Here is a 25,103-nt window from a genome sequence, read left to right on the forward strand (position 1 = left end):
AGGTTGAAATGCAGAGGCTTTAGATACCCACTCCCAACTATCCTTCTGATGGAACTTACAGTCAGTGGAAAATAAAATTGAAGACCTCAGAGCAAGATTGCTGTACCAGAGGGACATCAGAGACTGCTGTGTACTTTGCTTCATGGAAACATGACTCTCCCCTGCTATTTTGGACACAGCGATGCAGCTGGATGGTCTCACGATTCACCGTGAAGACAGGACAGCTCAGTCTTTTAAAGGCAGAGGAGGTGGATTATGCTTTATAAGTAACTCATTGTGGTACATATACATGGTAATTCTGTCTCAGTCCTGCTCATCCAACTTGGGAACATCTGAGTTAGGAAGGATGTGGAATATCGCATTTTGCAGTATGTAACTAATCAAGTTATTCTGAATGAATAAAGGAAAGATGGGCGGGTGAATGCAAATGTTGCTCTTTAGGTATATTTAAAAGCTGCAGGTTTATGGAGTGGGGATGCGTTTTTTGAAAATAAAGTATGCCAAAAAAGTTGATATAAACCAAACACTGACACAGCCCACCACCTCGAGTGGGGTGCTAACAAGAACAGAATTAAACAAGTAACCATCACAGAACGCCATTTCATTTCCAAATCAATTTGGTCTATGACTTGTAGGGGAACACGCTATCTTATAATTCAGCGGTCCCCAACCACCGGGCCATGAGGGAACGATATGATTTGGCGATATGAGTCAGCTGCACCTTTCCTCATTCCCTGTCACGCCCACTGTTGAGCTTGAACGCACACGAGGTCATTACCCACGTGTCATCCATGTCAGCGCGGGAAGAAGATCAACTCCTCGAGCTTATAAATGACGATGGGCTGAAAAGTATGTTTGACATAACATCTCTGCCAGCATTCTGGATCAAAGTCAAGGCTAAATATCCTGAGATAGCCATGAAAGCACTGAAAACGTTGTTTCCATTTCCAACATATCTCTGCAATGAATGCAACGAAAACTAAATTGCAGAATAGACTGGACATAAGGAAACCCCTTCGAGTATCGCTGTCTCCCATCACCCCTCGATGGCACCATCTTGTTTCAGGGAAACAAGCCCAGGGCTCCCACTGATTCAGTGATATTGGTGTAGAACATAGAATAGTACAGCACAGTACAGGCCCTTCGGCCCACAATGTTGTGCTGTCCCTCAAACCCTGCCGCCCATAGAAGCCCCCACCTTAAATTCCTCCATATACTTGTCTAGTAGTCTCTTAAACTTCACTACTGTATCTGCCTCCACCACTGACTCAGGCAGTGCATTCCACGCACCAACCACTCTCTGAGTAAAAAAACCTTCCTCTAATATCCCCCTTGAACTTCCCACCCCTTACCTTAAAGCCATGTCCTCTTGTATTGAGCAGTGGTGCAATGATTTTATATGTTCATATGGGAAAAATATGTACTGTGTGTTTAATATCCAAACGTTACTTAAAATGTTATGATGCTATTGACTTAAGTGACTTATATAACCATTTAACAATTACAGCACAAAAACTCTGCCCTTCTAGTCCGTGCCGAACGCTACTCTCACCTGGTCCCACCGACCTGCACTCAGCCCATAATCCTCCTTTCCTTTCCTGTCCATATACCTATCCAATTTTTCTTTAAATGATCATATCCAACCTGCCTCTACCACTTCTACTGGAAGTTCATTCAACACTTACTTCAAGCTCCCCTGATAAGTGACTTATCACTATATTCATGCGAGGAAAATACGCGCTGTGTGTTTAATATTGAATTTGTTAAATAAACCCTTTTAGAAACAAAATTGAGTGTATTACCCACTTATCACCTATATTCCGGTCGTGATTAACACCGCCCCCCCAAACAGAATCGCCAAAAACGATTTGTAGGAAAAAAATTGGCACGTACACGCATGCGCACTGGTGCCCGCGCAAGGCTTCATGGTCATGGTAGTCTTTCTTGGGGTAAACACAACGCATTTGACTGCTACTCTTGTCCGTTGGTAACCCTACTCCCCCCCCCCACCCAGTCCACAAGAATACTGTCAATAATAAACCGGTCCATGGTGCAAATAAGGTTGGGGACCCCTGTTATAACTGGTGGACAGTTTGGAAGGTCCTGACAAAGGAGTCTTGGTGAGGGGTTCCAGTGCATTTTTTTGACAGCACACATACTGTGGACAAGATTTACATGCACATGGAAGAAACAATTCAAGAAGGCTAGCTTGTTCTTGGCAGAGCTAAGTTTCACATATTGATGGAGTCAAGCGAAGAGTATCCAACATACTCCTAATGTTTGCTTTATGGAAAATGTGAATTCTAGCAGCAGGTTGCTCACGACTTAAAATATCTAGCATCTGACCTGCTCTTTTAGTCACGATATTTATGTGACTGGCTCAGCTATATTTCCGGTCATCAATGAACGTCAAAAGGAAATGTTAGATTTTTCTTTGATCTGAGCATTTCCTTACACTTGCATGGCAAAATGACACGTGCCATTTATCCATCTAAGGTATGTCTGAATATTATTTATATTGGTGTACATTATTTGCAGAAGCTGTTATAGTGATCAAACAAAATAGTAAACATCTCTCTTCTCAGTTAACGACAAAAGGTATGCCAGGTAAAGAACATTCAAATGAATGGAAGTGAGAATAATCTATAATAACTTTCAAAGGGGGAATGAATAACTATTTGGAAAAGAATGTGTCTAAGGTTAAAAATGGGCTAGAGAAACAAATCCAAGAATTATCACAGATGTCATTGGCTAAATGCCCTTCTTATAGAACAGTACAGCACAGGAACAGATCCTTCAACTTAATACTGTGTTGAATCAATGACACGCCTAATTATGCAATCCCTTCTGCCTACACAATGCCCACAAATTTTCTACTCTCTACAGATTCATATGCCGAACCAAAAGCATCTCTATTGTATTTGCATCCACTATCACTGCAGGCAGCACATGCCAGGCACCCACTCTTAAAAAAAATTGCTCCCCATATCTCCTTTGAACTTGCCCCTCTCACCTCAAATGCAAGCCCTCTAGTATGAGCAACGCAACTCTTGGAAAAAGATATTAACCATCTATCTATGCGTCTCAGGTTTACAAACTTCTATCAGGTCTCCCCTCAGTCTCTACTGCTCCAGAGAAGACAACCCAAGGCCATCCAACCTCTCCACAAAGGACACGCCCTCTGATCCAGGCAGTAATTCAGAGATTTATTGGAAAGTTTCAAGGCATCAGGTCAAACACACACAAGCAAACCTCAGCTGACAAAGATATCAGACTCAGAAACAGACCTTTTAGCCCACCAAGTCCATTAACATCTCACTTCCACTAATCTCATTTTACTCTCTCCTCATTCCCATCAATTCACCCTAGAAGCTACCACTCAGCCACACAAGGATCAATTTGGTGACCAAATAACTCACAAACCTGCAAGTCCATTGGACTTGAGGAAACCACAGCACCCAAAGGTAAACTACTGATTCATAGGAAGACTCCGGAAATGCCACACAGTAATGCTGGAGGTCAAGACTGAACCTGGGCCACTAGAGCTATAAAGCAGCAGCACCACACACTCTGTCACTGCACATCACTCCTCTATGGAGCACTTGTCTAACTGTGGCATTAGGAGTCTTAGTACAAATAAAATGAATGTACTCCACGGTTGAGAGGGTCAAATGTGACTGTTGTCAATTAATCTCAGATCTAGGCAGTAGTCCCTCAAAGTCCTAACCCCAACTCTATTCAGCTGTTTCCTCAAGAGCTTTCCTAACATTATGAAATTTGCAGAGAATTTTAAATGGCAACCAAAAAAATATCGACTCAATTTGTAATTAACTGAATAATAAAGCAATTTCTGGCTACATACAGAGAGAACATTAAGGCTTGCAGTGACTAGCAATATCACTCACTAATATGAGAGAATTAAAATAGTTTCTCTTGATATTCAATGGTATTGTTGGGGTAACCTTACCCATAAACTTAACTAAAACCTTTAATTGAAACAACTACATCAATACTGCAGGCAGGCATGAAGGAAAATACTCTACGTGCCTTGATGAATACAGATGGTTGATTATCCAGTCAAGTTAACATTCTATAGTTAGTATGACTGACACTTGATCCTCAACCCTACCACTTCCTTTCGCCCCCAAAAGCTGCAGTCTATTTTATTCCAAGCTGTAATACAGCAGCTCTTCAGAATTTCTTCAAAACCACTTTCCAAACCCTCAATTCTATCACACAGAACAATTAAGTCAGCAGATGCATAGGAACATCACAGGGCACAGTTTCCCCTGCAGATCACACAACTTCATCATTACTAGTTCCAATATTACAGCCTTATCTACTGTATCTAACAAGACTGCCAAGCACCATCTCTGGGAGACAGTGTAGCAGAAGATAGCTCACCTCTGCTACGAAACGAATTAAGAATGGGCAGTAAGTGCAACCCCAGGAATATTTACATCATATAAATAAACAAGAATTTTAATTGAAATGAGAAATGGAAATCTCCCATGCTGTTTTAAAAAAAATCTAATTTAAATCTGTCACAGAATTGATTAAACATAAATTGCCATTTAAAAAAAGCACCCAAAACTCAAATCACTAAATTTGTTTCTCCAAAATCAAATCCGGTATTCAAGAGAGTTCTCAGGCTACCCAAGAGCAGGGATAAGTTACAAGTTAACATGCAGCCAACTTAAATTAATAAAACTGATATCTTTCCAAAAGTTTAAAATCAAAGTCAATCAATTAAAGTTCAAAAGGAAGTACAATGGATTCCAGTTAATTGGGCCAGTCACTTACTTGGGATGACTCTTAAAGAACAAAAACTAATCAAGAAAACAGCCTGGATTCTCTTCCTTTATTTAGGAATTATGCCACTTAATTCCGACACATGACTTGCCAAGCAGTTTCTAAGAAGCAACAGTCATGTGCACTTGTGTGGCTGTACTTAAAGCGAACAGTTTTTAAAACAGCATCAGTTGCACATGCTTATGTTCAAAAAGCACTGATTTTTGTCACTGATATAAGCAGTAAGACTATTCAGAACTGCTTGCTCGCCGCAGTTTCAAGCATTCAGCCTTGGACATGCAGAAACAGCCAAAAGTGAAAATGAAATAACTTCATGACTTCAACAAGTTAGAAACTACAAAGAATTTGAAGGTATCGACAATCATCTTAAATGTTACAATGAAAATGAAGGTCTGACGGATCTGATAACTATTAGGAACCAATACACTTTTTAGTACAGTAAATTGGGTAGTGTCCTAATTTGTTCTGTAATTCATTTAAATACACAGTGCCTATAAAAAGAATTCATCCCCTTCAAAGTTTCATGTTTTATTGTTTTACAACATTGAATCATAGTGGATTTAATTTGGCTTTTTTGACACTGATCAACAGAAAAGACTCTTTCATATCAAAGTGAAAGCACATTTCTACAAATTGGTCTAAATTTATTACAATTATTAAACACAAAATAAATGACTGCATATTACCCTTTCAAGTCAGTATTTAGTAGATGCACCTTTGGCAGCAATTACAGACTTGAGTCTATGTGGATAGGGCTCTATCAGCTTTGCAAATCTAGACACTAATTTTTCCCCATTCTTTTAAAAAGTACTGCTCAAGCTCTGTCACACTGCATTAGTAAACAGCCCTTATCAAGTCCAGCTACAAGTTCTCAACTGGATTGAGGTCTGGACACTGACTTGGTTACTCCAGGACACTAACTTTGTTTTTAAGCAACTCCTGTGTAGCTTTGGCTTTATGCTTGGGGTCACTGTCTTGCTGGAAGTCTTCCTCCAAGTCGCAGTTCTCTTGCAGACTGCATCAGGTTTTCCTCCAGGATTTCCCTGTATTTTACTGCATATATTTTACTCTCTACCTTCACAAACCTTCCAGGGCCTGCTGCAGTGAAGCATCCCCACAACACAATGCAGCCACTACCATGCTTCACAGTAGGGATAGTGTGCTTCTGATGATGTGCAGTGTAAGCCAAACACTGTGTTTAGTCTGATGGCCAAAAAAGCTCAATTTTGGTTTCATTAGACCACAAAACCTTCTTCCAGCTGACTTCAGTCTCCCAAATGCCCTCTGGGAAATTCTAGTCAGCATTTCATGTGAGTTTCCCATTCCCCCACCACCCCCAACACTGGCTTTCTCTTTGCTACTCTCCAATAAAACTGTGTCTGGTGAAGCACCTGGCCAACAGCTATTGTATGCACAGTCTCTTCCATCTCAGCCACTGAAGCTTGTAACTCCTCCAGAGTTGTCATAAGTTTCTTGGTGGCCTCCCTCTCTCGTCCCCTTCTTGCACGGTCGCTCGTTTTTTGAGGAATGCCTGCTCTAGGCAGATTTACAGCTGTGCCATATTCCTTCCATTTCTTGATGATTGACTTAAGTGTACTCCAAGGGGTATTCATTGACTTGCAAATTTTCTTCTATTCATCACCTGACCTGTGCTTTTCAATAACCTTTTCACAGAGTTGCTTGGAGTGCTCTTTTGTCTTCATGGTGTAGTTTTTGCCAAGATACTGACACACCAGCAGTTGGACCTTCCAGATACAGATGTATTGTTACTACAATCAATTGAAACACCTTGATTGCACAAAGGTGATATTTAATTATGTGACTTCTAAAACTAATTATCTGCACCAGTAATGATTTGTGGTGTCATATTAAAGGGGATGAATACTTACGCAATCATTTTTGTGTTTTATATTTATAATTAATTTAGATCACTTTAGAGAGATCTGTTTTCACTTTGATACAATAAAAAGCATCTTTTTCTGTTGATCAGTGTCAAACAAAAAGCCAAATTAAATCCACAGTGATTCAATGCTGTAAAACAATAAATCATGAAAACTTCTGTGGGGGGGGGGTGAATACTTTTTATAGACACCGTATAAATTGTTAGTCAGTTAAACGGTAGTTTGTCTTTTTGCACCTTTTTAGCTATTTCCATGATGCTTCAGCTAATTGGAGCAGCCACTTAATTGGGCCAACATGTACTGGTTCTTATGTACCTTAATTAACCAGAATCCACTGTATAAAATAAAACGTTAATACTTGGGCATGTGTGGGCACGTGGCCAAGTGGTTAAGGCATTGGACTAGCAACCTGAAGATCGTGAGTTCGAGCCCCAGCTGAGGGAACGTGTTGTGTCCTTGAGCAAGACACTTAATCACACATTGCTCTGCAACGACACTGGTGCCAAGCTGTATGGATCCTAATGCCCTTCCCTTGGACAACATTGGTGTCATAGAGAGGGGAGACTTGCGGCAACTGCTGGTCTTCCATACAACCTTGCCCAGGTCTGCCCCCGGAGAGTGAAGACTTTCCAGGCACAGATCCATGGTCTCGCAAGACTAACGGATGCTTTATTTGGGCAGGAACAAATTATTGACTACATCTTGAAGAGACTCTCGATTTAATCCTCCATGCATTTAAATCAGTAGATTCAGAACCTACAGGCACATCAGCAGATTTACCTGTATATCCGTATCTTTGACTGGCTCTAGAGGTTCAAAGGTAGTAGCTGCACTCAGGCTTTCCAATCGCTGAGAAATATGAGATATGTCCAACCCTTTGGTCCCCAGCAGAATCGACCTATTTCAAAAGAGGGAAGAAATTAAAAACAATTTGATCATTCACAAGCTCTATATCAACAACAGCTATGGGGCCTGACCAAAATAAAAAACCCTTTAGTGAGAAACATATCTTTAACTACTAAACATGAAAGGAGAATGAACAGCTGACAATACACCACTAAAAATCAAATAATACAGGATGACAGTTTTGGCATGACAAATTATGAAGAATATAAGATTTTCATTAATTGTATGTGCAAAAGCAGCTAAATGAAGGTGGCTGTCATTTACTTCTGGACAACATCTGAAGCAGCACTCACGAGATCCTCGGCGATGTTTGCCATTTCAAAATAAGAATACCCCAGTATAATCAATGTATGAAAATCAGATTACCTACGTCATAAAAAATGCAGACCCAATTAAACCCATTATTTAATACTACATTTAAAATTGAAAGTTGGCATTCAGCTATTTGTTTCACAATTGGGCTATTATATTATACAGGGAGGCAGCTACCTATGACCATCAGATTAACATCAGTGAATATGAGAGATCCATGACTGGCTAAATAAAGAAGAGCTCTGGGGGTGTCACCATTATTAAACACATCTACAGTATATGAGGGAAAATCAGAAACCATGGCTGACAGCAGAGGCCCGGACAGGGCTAGATGATCAGGATGCTGCCTTCAGATCGGGGGATAAAACAGCTCTCAGATTAGCAAGAGCTGTGCTATTCCATACCATCAGGAAGGCAAACAGGATTAATCATAGAGAAGGTACAACCATTCTGTGGTGCATGCAGCAGGGCATTCGGTCCACAACGGACGACAAGTCCACCCTGCGCGACAATGACAGTGATACTTCTCTTCCTGACAGGCTGAAAGTCTTTTACACTTGGTTTGATGCATGGAATGACATGCCAGTGAGGAAAACCCTGGCCAGGATCAATCCACGTAAAGCAACGGGGCCTGAGGGACTGTGCAGCCCAGTTAATTGAGGTTCTAACAGACATTTTCAACTTCTCTCAGGAACAGTCCTCTGTCCCTTCAGGCTTCAAGAGGCCACCATCATCCCGATGCCCAAGAGGGTGGCAAAAACCTGCCTCGATGACTACCGTCCAATGGCAATGACTTCAAGAGTAATGGAGTCCTTCCAGTGACTGGTTACGCACTGCATAAAATCCCATCTTCCTGCCACTTCGGATCCTTTCCAGTTCACTTATTGCCCAAATCAGTGATAATACCACAGCTCCTACACTTCAATCCATCTTGTCCCAGCTGTTAAATAGTCCTTCATAGGCCAGGATGCTGATTATTGACTTCAGCTCGGCTTTTACTATGATCATCCCTCAGAAGCTAGCAGGTAAACTGTCCTCATTGGGTCTCAACACCTCTCTGTAAATGAACACTGGACTTCTTGACAGAACGGCCATAATCAGTCAGTGTTGGCAGAAACATCTTTAGCTCCATCACACTGAGCTCTTCAGGGCTGCATGCTCAACCCACTGTAGTTCACACTGATGATGCATAAGCGCATATTTAGATCCAGTTCAAACTGAATTAAGTTTGCTGATGACACAACAGTGGTTGACCTCATCAACGACAACAAGACAGCATACAGAAAGGAAGTAGAGTAGCTGGTACAATGGTGTGAGTACAATAACTTGAGTCTCAACGTCGACAAGACCAAAGAGATGGTTGTGGACATTAGGAAGATGCAGGCTGCAAGTACACAGTTCCACCACAAAGAATTAGAAGCACCAATCTTCTGTGAGTGCCATAATGGACGATCACACCTGTTCCCCCACCCTCAACTCCATGTTTGTTCAAGAAAGCACAGCAGTGTCTCCACCTCTTGAGCAATTGAGCAGTGAGTCTTCACCCCCAACCCCTCACGCACCCTCCCTTCCTATTTTAACCAATTTTTTACAGGAGCACTATCAAGAGTGTCCTGACCAGCTGCATCACCATCTGGTAGAGGAATTGCAAGACATCTGACCACAAGTCCCTACAAAACATTACCAGAACTGCTGAGAGGATCATCTCTCTTCCATCCATTAGAGATATTAGTCAGGACCGCTATGTAGGCAGGGCCCTTGGCATTGTCAATGATCCCTCCCATCCATCCCACAATCTCTTTGGCCTTCTACCATCAGGCAGGAGGTACCACAGGATTAGGACAAGAACTGTTAGGATGGGAAAGAGCTTCTTCCCCTAGGGCCTATGCCATATTTGAAGACTTTCTCCCAATTTAAAGCACAATTCCAGAACAATGTAATTTCTTCAAATCATCATACTTTGTTACAGATATAGATTGATCTGAAAGAGAAAGATGACAATACTGGAGTCTTCCTCCATCACTTAAATATCAATCTTTAAATTTCTCCTCAAATTAAACACTAATCAACAATGGCATTAACTTAACATTTAAACTTTATGATCAAGGCAAATGACACCTTAGCCCAAAATTAATGAATTATTCATGAAAATGTACAAACATGCTGTCCTCAAAAATGGATACAGCTGGCTTACAACAGCACCACAAAAGATGGACATAATATTTTATATAAATGGCCATGCTAATTAAGTGCAAAAGTGGAGAGTGAGTGTGTCAGTTCAATTTGTATCAAGAATAAGTAGGAGCAATACATGATTTTGCATTGTGGCAAAAGCAAAAAAATACATGTTAAATAGTACAATTAAACATGATATTCAAAATATAATATAGCCCTTAAACTCACGCCTTGACATCTGCTGTCTCCTGCGATGTGCGAGTCAGAGTCCTAGAACGCAAGACCTCCCCTGCCTGCTGAATCTCCTGCAGGTTTCTTTCCACGTGTGGAAGTTCAGACATCCCTTCAGTTTCCGCAGCAAGCTGCTCAGCCTGCTGCAGTAGCTCTCCAAACCCCTCCATGTCCATAATAAATATTCTACAGGGTCTGCAGAAAGAGATCAAAATTGAAGATTCCATACGATTCCTGTATAGGAAAACTATACAGAAAAGTCTGCATTTGTACACCAACTTAAACAAAAAAAAGAGACTCAGAACTTATAACAGGTTACAGTAAAGAAAACAGAACAAATCTAATGGGTACAGTAGATGGCTATGGTAGGCACATATTATTTTAGTACTTGGTCCATTCAGTAGTTGGAACTACTAAAGACCTTGGCTGGTTCTGAAAGGATGTGGAAAATGCTCTGTCCAGGACTGAGGCTGATCTGAAGATTTTAGACAGTTGAAAGAGGTAGAAATGAAGAATATTAAGCAGAATAATTATTACAGAAGTTTTAGACTATTTCAAGTTTAAAATAGTCACTGATTACATGCTTCAAAAGTCATTATGGGTTAATCTGTTGGCCTGTCTTCCTATCCCCTCTCCTTCTAGACTCAGCATCTATAGTCTCCCTGCGCTCTCATTTACCATATCCAAATGTGGAGAATTTATAGCTTTACCAAAGGATCTCGTAATATGGAGTGAACATTTGCAGGAAAATTGGCAGCACAGTGCAGAAACTGTCTTTGAATGCCTTGAAAGCCAATGAACCCTAGTTACTGGTTCGCCAGATGTAAAAGCTGAGAAATATTTTGCCTTTTTTTTAAATTGTTGCTAACCTTCAAAAAAATTTAAAATAAATTAAGCAAAACCTTTGTAAATAAATGACTTCCATCAAAATCCAAAATATTTCAAGTTATCTTGTTACTCCATTGGCCCAGAATACCACTGAAACTATTAAATCTTACATCCTAAACTAGGAATAAATTCTGGACAATCCCAGTATGTTAGGGCTTACAAAGGCTGACTCATTGTCACAAATCCAGGATTTGGGTGTGACTAGGCATGCATGGAAATCACTTAAATTTGCTTAATTTAACTGGATACATGCCTAAATAAACTGCCAACAATTAATAGGCCTATATCTTAAATAGTTGAGAACCAACATCAACCTTCATTTGTCAAGTTCCAACATCCAAGTCTGCACCTGCTGTTCTCTGTGTAATGCAGTGAATGCAAGAAGAATCACTACAGCTTATATATTCTACAATATACTAATATCATTCATAGACAGAATTACCAGAGTTTATTCCCATTCAACAATCACACTTACTTACCACATTGTTGTAAGTGAACATCAATTTGATATAACCATTCACCAAATTCCGCAAATAACCCTGTTTTTATTAGGAGAGGCTCCTGCACTCTATCATAAGTTGCATTTACTCCAACAGCTCTTTTTAATGTACATTAACGACCAAGATAAATATCACCTTACAGAAAGGCAAAGTTATATCACTCAGGAGATTCACTTAATTAAACTAATGAAAGAAACTTAATACTACTATTTGATGAGACAACATATACAGGAGACAATAATCCTCAGTTGTACAAACTCAACAAACACATACATTGCAGTACCCTGGGTCAGTCTTGGAAAAACAGTGTTGAAAACTAACTTTACTGCCACATTTGTTTAAATTAGTTGCATTTCAGACCAGTTCACTGTATACAACTAAAAGGAATAAATATTCATCTATGCCTCATCACAGGTGTCAGAAATATCTAAAAATATTTCATATAATGAAATAACATAAAGCATTATTACATTTATTTGTAGGATGTTTTGATCTAGATCGGGGTTACCAACATTTTTTATGCCAAAGACCAATACCACTAAGCAAGGCTCTGTGGACCCCTGGTTGGGAACCCCTGGTCTAGAACATGTTGCAAAACATGAAGGCAAAATGACAATCATAAAATGATATAACCCTCCCCAAATATGCAACTAAACCAGTCAAGCCAATGTCATTCTAGATTCAAATTTAGTTCTATATTTAACATCAGGTCAAGCAATGATCACAATTACACGATGCTGGGAAAAGAATACTAAAACCAGGTGGACTTCCTGACCCCAAATACCATGTATGGCCTTCAATGAAAAGATGACTCAAGGACAGCTCAGTGTTTGAAAGTGAAACATGAGCATGACTTGATCATGACCAAATTTCAGTGTTCTGCCCTACACAGATTTACTGTGAAGTTCACAAGAAATTGCCAATTTTCCCCATTTCAATTTATCTCCCTCTTATTACCATCTAATTGTTTCATTTTGGTACTTACGATTCTATTCAATTTTTTCTCTAAATTAGAAAAATTAAACAAACTTCTCTTGAATTCTAAACCTGTCTGTAAATCTTGTGCTACTCAACTCTCCAAGTACCCCTCTTTCAATTCCTTTCTTCAGCTTCCAACTTGTGCTTCTCTCTCCCCTCAAATTTCCTGTTCTTCACTAACCTACTTTACCAACTCCACATCCCCATTAACTCAATCCAAATTCACCTCAACTTGGATGGCACAGTTTCCTTGTAAGAATAGATAAGTTCAATCATTAAGAAACAAGTTTATATACATATGCATATTCCAATGTATTGGGAATAAGTGTGTAGTCTTTAAAACAGATGGAGATCAGTGGTTGTTTAGAGTACAGCGGCAAGGTATTCTTAAGTCATTCAGTTAATGTTTCACGAAAATTGTTTTATTTCTTGTCTTATTGTAGCCTCTTCTCTCTCAATTATAATCTTTGAATGACCTAATGTAATGTCAAACTGCAAACACAAACAAGAACAATAGAATTGGAGCTCTCTCAATTATCTGCTTGAATATAAAGAAATCAACTGAAACAGAAGACATCCAAATAATCTTTTGATTTGCAGAATTTGGACAAAATGTCAGCTAAATGTGTGATCCCGGATACATTCTGTGCATCTGAACTGAAAATATTTTTATAAGTTTTATTTCACTAGCTTCCATCACCAGGTGGTTCCAACAGCCATTGGAACAGCACAGTAGTCTTGTACCGAAGTAAATCCTATGGCCATTACAAACGCAGTGTTCTGTTACCACCAGTTTCTCCAGGTAGCCCAAATGGATACACCTCCTGTGCTCCTTGATGCAGGTTTCCATCATGCGTCCCATCTGGCCGATATATACTGCTCCCCATTCACAGGGAATCCCGTAAGTGTCAGCCGACCTGAGTGCCAGGTCACCTTTGACCATCATAAGCAAGCTGTGGCTCAAGCTTCCTTACGGGTTTGTGGATGGTATTAATCGGGTATATCTTCAGGATCCTGTCGCTCTTTCCAGAAACCGTGGAAATATAGGTAGTGACAGGTTCCTCCTTTTTGTTAGGTTTCCTGGTTTTTCTGTCAGCCCTTTCAAGGCCCTGATTGATTTCCTCCGCCTTGTAGCCATTCTGTAAGAACATCGTGCATAATGATCTTATTTCCTTGGGGAGACTCCCCGGGTCTGAAATAGTTAATCAAAGTAGAAAGAACCACTCCACATTGGGAGGTGTGATGTTGGTTGTTATTGTTGAGGTATAAATACGTGTGAGTGGGTTTCCGGTAGATGCCATGTCCAAGGCCACTGCCCAGTTTGCACCATATTAGAATGTCCAGGAATAGGCGGCCAATGTGAAAGCATCCTTCATGAGGGTGAACCAATGGAAAGCATCCAGGCCAGATGGCGTACCTGGCCAAATACTAAAGACCTGTGCTTGATTAACTGGCTGCTGAATTTACCAATATCTTAAATCTCTTGCTTCGGCAGTCTGAAATACTCACCTACTTCATGCAGGTATCAGTTATACCTGTGTTGTCTAAGAAGAGCGTGGTAGCCTACCTCAGTGACTATCATCTCAGTAGCACCTGCATCCACTATGATGAAATGCTTTGAAAGGCTGGTGATGATCCATATTAACTCCTGCCTGAGAAGTGACTTGGATCCATTCCAATTTGTTTACCGTCACAACACGTTAACAGCAGATGCCATTTCACTGGCTCTTCACTCAACCCTGGAACATCCGGAGAGCGAACATGCTTACATCAGGATGCCCTTCATTGACTACAGTTCAGAATTCAATATTATCATCTCCTCAAAACTAATCAATAAGCTTTAAGTGTGGTTGCATTACAATCTAGTATGAAGAAAAAAGCTTACAAAATTAGTGGATACAGGCCAGTTTGATAAAGTATGAAAAAGGGTTAACACTTCGTTAAACTATAGCAGCCTGTTTTCTGAAAGAAACTGCTGATGATCAACAGATGTGCTAATTTTGTTATTCAATGCTGAGCAATATTTCTTTTTGAAGGTAGCCAGCTAGGGTTTCAAGATGCTTATCTCCTTGTGCAGTCATGCGTAGAGATAGGACAGCTCCAGTCTGTTTTGTGTATCAGGCCATTACGACTGTTCCTGTTTGAGCAACTAACTGAGCAAGCCCCGGGTGCTTTGAATAAAGAGTTTGTCCTTTATGGTCTCTGAGTGACTTTATCCAGATTCGACTTCCACAAGTTCATCATGGGTAAAGCCCTCCACACCGATGAGTACATCTACATGGAGCGCAGATACAGGAAAGCATAATTTGTCATCAAGGACTCCCACCATCCAGGCCATGTTCTCTTATAACTACTGCCATTAGGAAGGTGGTACAGGAGCCTCAGAACCCACACCACCAGGGTCAGAAACGGTTACTGCCCCTCAGCCATCAGGCTTTGGAACCAGAGAGGATAACTTTACTGAACTTCACTTACCCCATCACTGAATTGTTCCCACAACTTATCCACTTTCAAGGATGTTCTTACTATTTATTGCTTATATATTATTATTATATCTTTTTGCATAGCACAGTTTTTTCTGCAGGTTTCGTTGATTCTATAGTGTTTCTTGTATTTACTGTGAATGCCCTCAAGGTGACATATGTATTTTGATAAATTTACTTTGAACTTTGTAGACAGGAGCGTGTGCAGTACCCTTTCTGAAGGCAATGACCAGCTGTTTTGTTTCATTGACATTGAGGGAAGGTTATTGTCATAACACCATGCCACTAAGCTCTTCAACTGCTTCTTGTACTCTGACTCACCATCATTTAAGATGCAGTCCACTATGTTGGCATCATCTGCAAATTTGTAGCTGGAGTTACAGCAGAATCGGACCGCTCAGTAATGAGTGCACAGTCAGTAGAGCAGGAAGCTGAGGATGCAACCTTGTGGAGGACCAGAGTTTAGAATTGTGGCTGAGATCTAGCTGCCTGTCCTTGCTACTTGTGGTTGGTAAGAAATCAAGAATCCAGTTGCAGAGGGAGGCATTAACTCACAGGGTGCAGAATTTGATAAATTTGCTTGGAGGTAGAACTGTCTTTACTGTCCACATGCTTTGGCGATAACATTTGCCATACACGTTTTTTTGGCAGTAGGCAAATTGCAATGGGTTGAGGTTGTTTGGAGAGCTGAAGTTGCTGTGTGCTATGACCAGCCTCTTAAAGCACTTAATGATGTGCTCTCCTCTATCTGCTGGCTCAAAATACGGAAACTATCAATACCATGGCAATGCCTTCATCGCTGAGGATACAGTAGAGCAGCTTGCCACTGTCTGCTTAAGGACAATTTAAATTGGGAATACATGCTGAACTTGACAGAAATACCTAGATCCCAAAGAAGAGTTTGAAAACAATAAGTGGACGCTGAAAATGAATGTTGGACCAATTTTATTTCAGCTTTCAGGATTACAGCCCAGATGTATTGAAGTTTATTGATTTGTCCTGCTTAGATGCAAAAACAGTATGGTAGTTCATATTGTAAATATTTAAAAGAAAAGTTGAGTATTTTTCACATATCTCGAGCCTCTATCAAATGACAGATGGCAGTTCAGAGACACTGTCGCACGGATTGCAATCCATTTCACCTTGACATTTACTACTTTTGTTTTTAAACAGTAAGTGGGCTTTTTCAGAACAAAAATCAAATTCCTTTAAACGATTGCTCTGTCATTATTTAATTTAGTGATTAAAAAGAAATAGGAACACTGAGGTGCCCATATGCAATTTTAATTGATAATTACAGATTTGTTTGTTTGCCAGAGGCTCACTTTGGAACAGGATCTGTATTTTGCTCTCTTTACTCCGCTGGGCAAATGCAACTGATGCGCTACATAGAGCGGGTTGCATCAAGAAATCGACGCCGAATTTAATATCTGGTTTGGCCCATGTTCACGTGATTGGAATGTGCACTGGTTATAATCTACTGCATTGCAGATTCGTGCAGAACTGTGACTATTTTGAATGTTTAACAAGCACTACAAATTATGCTTTATTACGCACCAAATCAGTTTTGTTATTCCATGTATAAATTGAACTTGGTAATTAATTTCATGGTACTGAAAAATTATTGATGCTAAATTTTTTTGATATATTCATTCCTGAAGTAAATATTTTCAAATAAATTCTTCTCAGGCTTCCAGTCCGGCACAGGTATCGATTATAACCAACATTTCGATGACAAACTCTGCCATCCTCTTCAGGGATGATGCGTGGGTATGTCTTGACTGGTGGTACTTATACCCCCATAGTCCATGCCTCCTGATTGGTTAGTGCTCCTCCAATCATATTTCCACTCTCCCACCTTGTTTACAGTTGAATTCCATTTCTTACTTGGAGCGAAACCTTTGTCTTTGTTAAATTATTTTCCTCATTTGATTCCAATGGCTTCCTTTCTAGTTGGGAAGTGTGATGGTGGTTTTTATTGTTGAGGTATAAATACATGCGAGTGGGTTTCCAATAGACGGCCAGTCAGAGGCTACCATCTGCTTTGCGTCATACTAGGATGTCCCAGAATGGGAGGCAACCATTCTTCTCCATCTCCATCGTAAATTGAATGAACAATCAGATGGAGTGGCCATGGGGTTGCCCTTGTCACCGGCTATTGCTAATTTTTACATGGAAGACTTTGAGGAGAATGCTCTGAGTTCATCGCTTCTTCATACACATTGATAACACCTTCGTAGAGTGGCTTCATAGACTCCAAGGCACTCCCAATAGTTCCATAACCATCTGAACAGTATACATCCAAACATTCAATTTACGATGGAGAAAAATGTGGTGACCTGCCTCGATGACCATCACCAGTTGCACTTACATCCACTGTGATGAAATATCTTGGGAGGTTGGTAATGAAACATCAACTCCTGCCTGGAAAGTGACTTGGATCCACTCCAATTTGCCTACCAACACTACAGGTCCACAGCAGATAACATTTATTGGCTCTTCACTCAACCTTGGAACATCTGGACAACAAAGATACATACATCAGGATGTTCTTTATTTACTACAGCTTGGCATTCAATACTATCATCCCCTCAAAACTAACCAATAAGTTTCAAGACAATGGCCTCAATACCTCCTTGGGCAATTGGATCCCTAATTTCCTCACTTGCAGACCCCAGTCAGTTTGGATTAGCAACATCTCCTCCACAATCTCCATCAGCACAGGTGCACCACAAGGCTGTATGCCAAGCACCCTGCTCTACCCACTTTAGACTTGTGACTGTGTGGCTTAGTACAACTCCAATGCCATATTCACGTTTGCTGACAACACCACTGTCGCAGGGCAAATAATCATATAGAGGGAGATGGAAAATCAGCCAAGGAGCTGATTATTGACTTCAGGAGGAGGAGGAGCAGAGGTGAAGAGGGTCAGAAACTTTACATTCCTCTGTGTTATCATTTCGGAGGACCTGTTCTGGGCCCAGTATGCAAGTACAATTATGAAGAAAGCATAACAGCACTTCTGCTTCCTTATAATTTTGTGAAGATTCAGCATGACATCTAAAACCTCTGCAGATGTGTGGTGGTGATGTATATTGACTGGCTGCATCACACCCTGCTATGGAAACACCAATGTCCTTGAATGGAAAATCCTACTAAAGGTAGTGGCCACAGCCCAGATCATCATGAGTAAAGTACTCCTCACCATTGAGCACGTCTACACAAAGTGCTGTTGCATGGAGACAGCATCCGTCATCAGGAACCCCCATCAGCCAGGTCATGCTCCCTTCATACTGCTGACATCAGGAAGGTGGTACAGGAGCATCAGAACTCACACCACCATGTTCAGGAACAGTTATTAGCCCTCAACCATCAGGCTATTGAATCAAAGGGGATAACTTCACTTGCCTAATCTTTGCAATGTTCCCACAAACTATGGAAACAACAGGCATTCTGCAGATACTGGAAATTCAAGCAACACACATCAAAGTTGCTGGTGAAGGCAGCATCTCTAGGATGCTGCCTGGCCTGCTGCGTTCACCAGCAACTTTGATGTATGCTCCCACAAACTATGGGATCACTTTCAAGTACTCTCCATCTCATGCTCTTTATATTTATTGTTTATTTATTTATTATTATTTCTTTCTTTTTGTATTTGCACAGTTTGCCGTCTTTTGTACGCTGGTTGAACACCCCAGCTGGTGCAGACTTTCATTGATCCTATTACGGATTTATTGAATATACCCACAAGATGAAGAATCTCAGGGTTGTACATGGTGGCACATATGTACTTTGATAATTTACTTTAATGATTGTTCTCATTATGATCATGTGTGGTACTTCAGTAGCTTTTACACTTCATTCTGCATTTTTACCTTAATCTAGCTCAATGAACTACGTAAAGATATGATCTGTATAAACAGTATGCAGAAGCTTTTCACTGTATCTTTATACATGTGACAACAATAAACCAATATACTTCCAAATAAGCACAACTTAGAAATAAATTTGAGGGTGGTGATATCTCCATTAACCTGATAAACTTGGCTGTCTGTACAAATGAGCTTCTGGGTTTGTGAGGTACTATCAGAGAAGTTTTGACAAAATGCTGTGGGTTATCAGATAGACAATGATTGGGAGTGAATACCCATAGCAACACAGTAGTGTAGCCGTTAGCATAACACCATTACAGTGCCAGCGACCCAGGTTCAATTCCATTGCTGTCTGTACAGAGTTTGTATATTCTCCCCATGACATCACAGCCTTCCTCTGGGTGTTCCAGTTTCTTCCATATTCTAGAGATGTACAGGTTATGGTGGTACAAGAATGGCAACACTTCTGGCCTTATCATTCCAAATGTTTTTCTAATATGTCCCAGCCACTTCCTGTTTTTTAATGTTATCTTCCAGCATATCATCCTGTTTTTTGCTGTCCTCACATTCCTCAAGATCCCTTTCATTGGTGAATACTGAAGCAATGTATTCATTAAGGACTTTCCCAACCTCCTTCTACTCCAGTCCTACCCTCACTCAGGTCATCCTCCAGTTCTTCATTAATCCTATTCATCAAGACCTTCTCATGTCCCCTTCTAGATCTAAGCCTATTCTCAAGCTCCTTTCTGGCTACCTTGTAACTCTCTAGGACCGTGTCCAATCCTTGCCTTCTCAGTCATAAGTATGCTTCTCTTTTCCTCATGACAAGATGTTTCAGATCTCTTATCACCCATAGTTCCTTCACTCTATCATCCTTTCCCTGCCTTATTGGAACAAACCTATTTAGTACCCCAATCCAAGTGCCTCCACATTTCCATTGTACATGTCCCTGAGAACACCTGTACCCAATTAACACTCCCAAGTTCTTGCCTCATAGCACAATTCACCCTCCCCATATTAAATACTTCCCTGTCCTGTCTGCTCCTTTCCCTGTGCAAAGCAATGATATAGGCCAAGGAGCTGTGGTCACGGTCTCCAAAACGCTTACGCAGTGAGACATCTTGTCAGCTGTATGGCCTCTCCACGAGTAGGTCGGTTGTCAGAAATCCTCCTGGACACACACCTAACAAATTTCAGTCCTTCTCAACCTTTTGCACTGAGGAGATGCCAATCAATACTAGGGAAGTTGAAATGATCCACGACAACAGTTTTGTTATTTTTGCACAATGTCAAAATGTGCCTCCTGATCTGCTCCTTGGTGTATGTTGTCTTCTCAACATACCACACCTTCTCAAGGAATTAGAGATGGGCAATAAATGCTCACTTTGCTGTATTGCCCAGGTCACAAAAATGAATACGGGGGTGGGGGGGGGGTGGGGAGGAGAAAAAAATTAAAGCAGCCAGACAGGAAACTTAGAAGGCTGCATAAGGGATATGGAATAGCAAGTCAATTATTCTCTTATCTTCAAGAATACCTTGTAAAAATGTAAGAAATTGCATGTGTTATCGCACATCATGACATGGGAGGCTATATCACCAGCGACGATTCCATTCTGCCGTCTTTGCTAAAAGCCCCTTAACCAAAAAATTAAATGATTTTTCCTTACTGTACATTAACAGATCAATGCAAAAAAAATACAAGTAAAATCCATAGGATTATAGAAGCATTCAAACAGTATTGAGGACCAATCAAAGACAGTTCCTGCTGCAAATGAAGTCATGGAATCTTGCACACTTCAGTCACAGAACTCAGAGACTAAGAATTTTAGAGCTGCTACAAATGCAGTAAATTTCTATTTTATTCTGAGGTTACCCTTATGAAAGAATTGTCTTTGCTCATTTAGCCATTTCTACAAGATAATCTGATTTGCAAGAAAGTCTGCTGCGGACTTTGCTTTTTAAATGCCAAGCTTCTCATTTGTCCTAATTCATATTTCATATGGCAAACTTGTAAAATGTATCAAGAAATTAAAAGACGGGTAGAAATGGACAAATTTCTAGTCACTTAATTCACAACTCAAGAGCAGAAAATAATGTCACCATGCAAGTTATGTATATAAATGTAACACAAAGCAAATCAGAACACTACTAATATCTCTACAGTACAACACCTGTGTATTAGTTCCTAATAGTGATCAGAGTTCATCTGCCATGTTCTTATGATTGACGGTAAATGAACAAAAATCAGCACATCTACTGTACACAATGCTTTAGATGACTCCATTCTCCAAATCTTCATTTTAATTGTAACACTCAAGATGATTGTCCATACTTCAAATTCTTCATAGTTCTTAACTTGAAGTAGTGAAATAGTTCATTTTCACTCCCGGCTATTTCTGGCATCTCCAAACCTGAATGCTTGAAACTGCAGGGAACAAAACAGTCCCAAATTGTCTCACAGCTCATTTCTCACCAACTATCAGTGCCAAAACTCACTGCATTTTGAACAGAAATGCATGCAACTGACGCTAGAGAAACTGTTCGGCAACAGTCTCCTGCCCCAATTAAGCAGCATAGTGTCCCAAATAAACAAAGGGAATCCTGGATATTTTCTCAATTTAGTTTTTGATATTTAGGACAGATGGCATGAACATTGGTTTCTCGAACTTCCAGCAACACCCTCCCTTCACTATTCTCCATCCCCTTTTCCACCGTCACCTTATTTCCTTGCCAGCCCATTGCCTCCCTCTGGTGCTCCTCCTCTTTTTCTTTCTTACGTGGCCTTCTGTCCTCTCCCATCAGACTCCCCCTTCTTCAGCCCTGTATCTCTTTCACAAATCAACTTCCCAGCTTTTTACTTCACCTCTCCCCCTCCCGGTTTCACCTATCACCCTGTGTTTCTCCCTCCCCTGTACTCATCTGTTTTTTCCAGTACTGCTGAAGGGTTGTGGCCCAAAACACTGACTGCACTCTTTTCCACAGATGCTACCTGGCCTGCTGAGTTCCCCCAGCATTTTGCATGTGCTTCTTGTTTTTAGTGGAGCACAGTTTCAGTGAAGTCACACAACTTCTTTCAAAGCAACAAAACAAAGACTGAATGTGGGGATCTGGGACTCCTGAGTGACTTTCAGCCTGATGATGAGAAACTGATATCACCACACCAAGCCTATCCATCTCATTTGCAGCAGGAACTGTCTTTGATTGGTCCTCAATACTTTTTGAATGCTTCTATAATCCTATGGATTTTACTTGTATTTTTTTTTTGCATTGATCTGTTAATGTACAGTAAGGAAAAATCATTTAATTTTTTGGTTAAGGGGCTTTTAGCAAAGACGGCAGAATGGAATCGTCGCTGGTGATATTAGGTACAATACTTATCTCCTTACTTTACGATACAAATGTAATGGTAACAGTTCATGGAAAGCATACCACACTGATACCCATAAAGACCAGATAGGGTAATGAGGAAAAGATTGGATAAGCTAAGATGACATCTGCTGTAACTTAGAAGAGTGAGAACCAATGTGATTAAAACAAATAATATATGAGAAGACAGGGAAGAAATGGAAAAATTGCTTCCTCTTGTGGGAGGGGAATAAAAATGAGAGATGCCTGATATTTTTCTCTCAGAGGACCATGATTCTTTAGAACTCTTTCTCAAAAGAACCATGGAAACAGTTTTTTTGGAGATTTTAAGACTGATTTTTTTTTGATAAACAGAAGTTAAAGGTTGCAGAATTGAAGTTACAATTTGATCAGGTAAGATCTTATTAAATGGTCGCGTAGGCTGAAAGGGCAACACCTGCACTTAACTACTTTGTTCCTAACTGACATAATTTTTATGACTGTGTTTTCTCAAATTCACGTTTCTATCATTTAATTATCCACTAATATTCATTACAACTGAAATTTCTGATACTTCCATTACAAAACAAATGATCAAAACCAGCTGCCAATTTTAATATAATGTGGATCAACCTGCACATTACACAAGAGCTTGTTGTATAATTTGGTGCATTGTTCATTTGCACCCAACAATTCACAGTAAATTACAAAAGGCAGTACTGACCAAATTTATGAAACTTTCATCAAAACTGATGGTAAAAGAAATTCATAAACCTGCAGAGAATATGGGCTAACTGCACATGGCTTAGAGAAATCTCAGTTACAAACCTCCAGTCCGATTTGTTGGTGGAGGTGGGGGGGAGAGGGAGGGGGCACCTCAGACAGAAACGTTGACTATTTGATCTTTTCCACAGATGCTGCCTGAACTGCTGAGTTCCTCTAGTACTGTGTGAACTACAAACCTTGCACTGAATTTGAGAAGGTACCAAGTGTTTTTCCACTATGGATTTTAATGGGTGATACCAAATATTGAGTTTATGGTTCGACATTCTCTGTGCACTGTAGTAGGAACATTGTAGGTAACTGTTTTAAGGTACAAATAGACTAAGGTAATTCTTAACATTGCATTTTAACAAAGGGAAGTAAATGGGCAAAGCTGTCAAATAAAAATATCAGGAATATGGAACAGTTAAATCCCAGGGAAAATGTTATCAGTGATATAAAATGCAGTACAAAGACTGACCTAATATATGACAATTAGGAAGAGATTCTGGAATGTTTTAGATTAAACTATTTCTTAACATTGTATTTTAAGAGTGGTAAGCAAATCTCCAGTAACCTAATTTCTCTCTCATACCCATTTACTGCCCTGTTCTTCTGCCACAACCTACAACCAATAGCAATTTATAGGAACCGGTTAACTTACCAGCATGGAGCTCGACAAACTAAAGGATCCAGGGGTCCCAGGGAGAACAACATCTCAGGCAGGATCAAACTGCATCACTGACACTGTGATGCAACAATTGATGACCTATTTTTGGTCACACTGCACTCACATATTTTTATTCTCCTCATACTTCACAGGTACTGCATTAATGACCTTTATTGTAAGAGGTACTGAACATAAAAATCAGAAAAAATTTGATATAAATTTACAGGGCATAGGTGAAATCTCAGCTATGTTCTGGCATTGATATTTAAGAAAAGATGCACTTGCATTAGAAGCAACATAGGAAAGATTCAAGGGCTTGATTACAGGGATTAAGATTTGAAGAACTGTTGAACAAGGCCTATACTTATTACAGTATAGGTAAAGAGGCAGTTATTTTATTGAAACTTTTAAGATACTGAACATAGGTGCTGTGAGGAACTCAGCAGTTGACATTCCTGGCCTGTTACCTTCCACAATTAATGTGTTCTGATAGGAGCTTCAAAACAAAAAACATCTTTTATCGTTGGCCTGTATATCTGTTAATCAAGTATCGATTAACTTAGCTTCAGAAAAAATACGGAAATTTTATCATAAATTAAGTCTTTATATTAAAAAATCTACCACGCACCTTTAAGCTTTTAATATTCCAATTCATCAACTTGTACTTATCATATCCGATTCCATGTTTCCATATTGCCTGCCATTGAAATTCTACACATTACTGGTGATGCTGCAGGGTATATTCTACAATGAATTTTGGTTTGCCTCTCTTGACATACAACGGAGCCTTTGTCATTCCGTGAAAAAAGACAGTCCTTGTTGAATCTCATTCTCAGACCCCTCACGCTCCATTATGGATGCCATCTGTTATTGGAGCCAGCTCCTAACCATACACTGGTGTAGTTCCTAGCCACTCACTCATTCAACAGCTTTGCAAATAGTTTCTCACATTCTTTTTAGCAGAGGATAATTCTGCAGGATTTTTCAACACCTTAACACACCATCTTCTGAGCCACCAAGGGCCCAGACATCCTCAACCATTACTATCCAACCATATATGCCTGCCTACCAAACCACCCGCCATTCACACTATGGTATATCAAAGCACCAGGCTGCACACACAAACAGAAGCTGATATTTTTAACCTCTCCCTTCTTCAGACTGTCATTCCCTTCTGCTCTAAGATGACCACCATCATCCCAGTACCTAGGAAAAACAAGATAACGTGGCTTAATTACAAACAAAATGAAGGGTCTCGGAGCGAAACA

At 40.1% G+C, this 25,103-nt stretch overlaps 1 protein-coding gene across 11 annotated transcripts in view; it reads right to left on the bottom strand.

The window, feature by feature from the left end:
* nup93 (nucleoporin 93) overlaps positions 1–25,103 on the bottom strand; it is a 241,711-nt gene that overhangs the window by 140,308 nt on the left and 76,300 nt on the right. For all 11 annotated transcript variants that reach the window (XM_063066763.1, XM_063066768.1, XM_063066771.1 and 8 more), the window contains 2 exons: positions 10,335–10,532; positions 7,494–7,611 (listed from right to left, as the gene is read on the bottom strand). In XM_063066763.1, the coding sequence (XP_062922833.1) occupies positions 7,494–7,611; positions 10,335–10,513 (297 nt within the window). In that variant the 5' untranslated portion in view covers positions 10,514–10,532. The remainder of the gene's footprint in view (positions 1–7,493; positions 7,612–10,334; positions 10,533–25,103) is intronic.

The sequence above is a fragment of the Mobula hypostoma genome, chromosome 14 (assembly GCF_963921235.1).
Source record: "Mobula hypostoma chromosome 14, sMobHyp1.1, whole genome shotgun sequence".
Taxonomy (NCBI): domain Eukaryota; kingdom Metazoa; phylum Chordata; class Chondrichthyes; order Myliobatiformes; family Myliobatidae; genus Mobula; species Mobula hypostoma.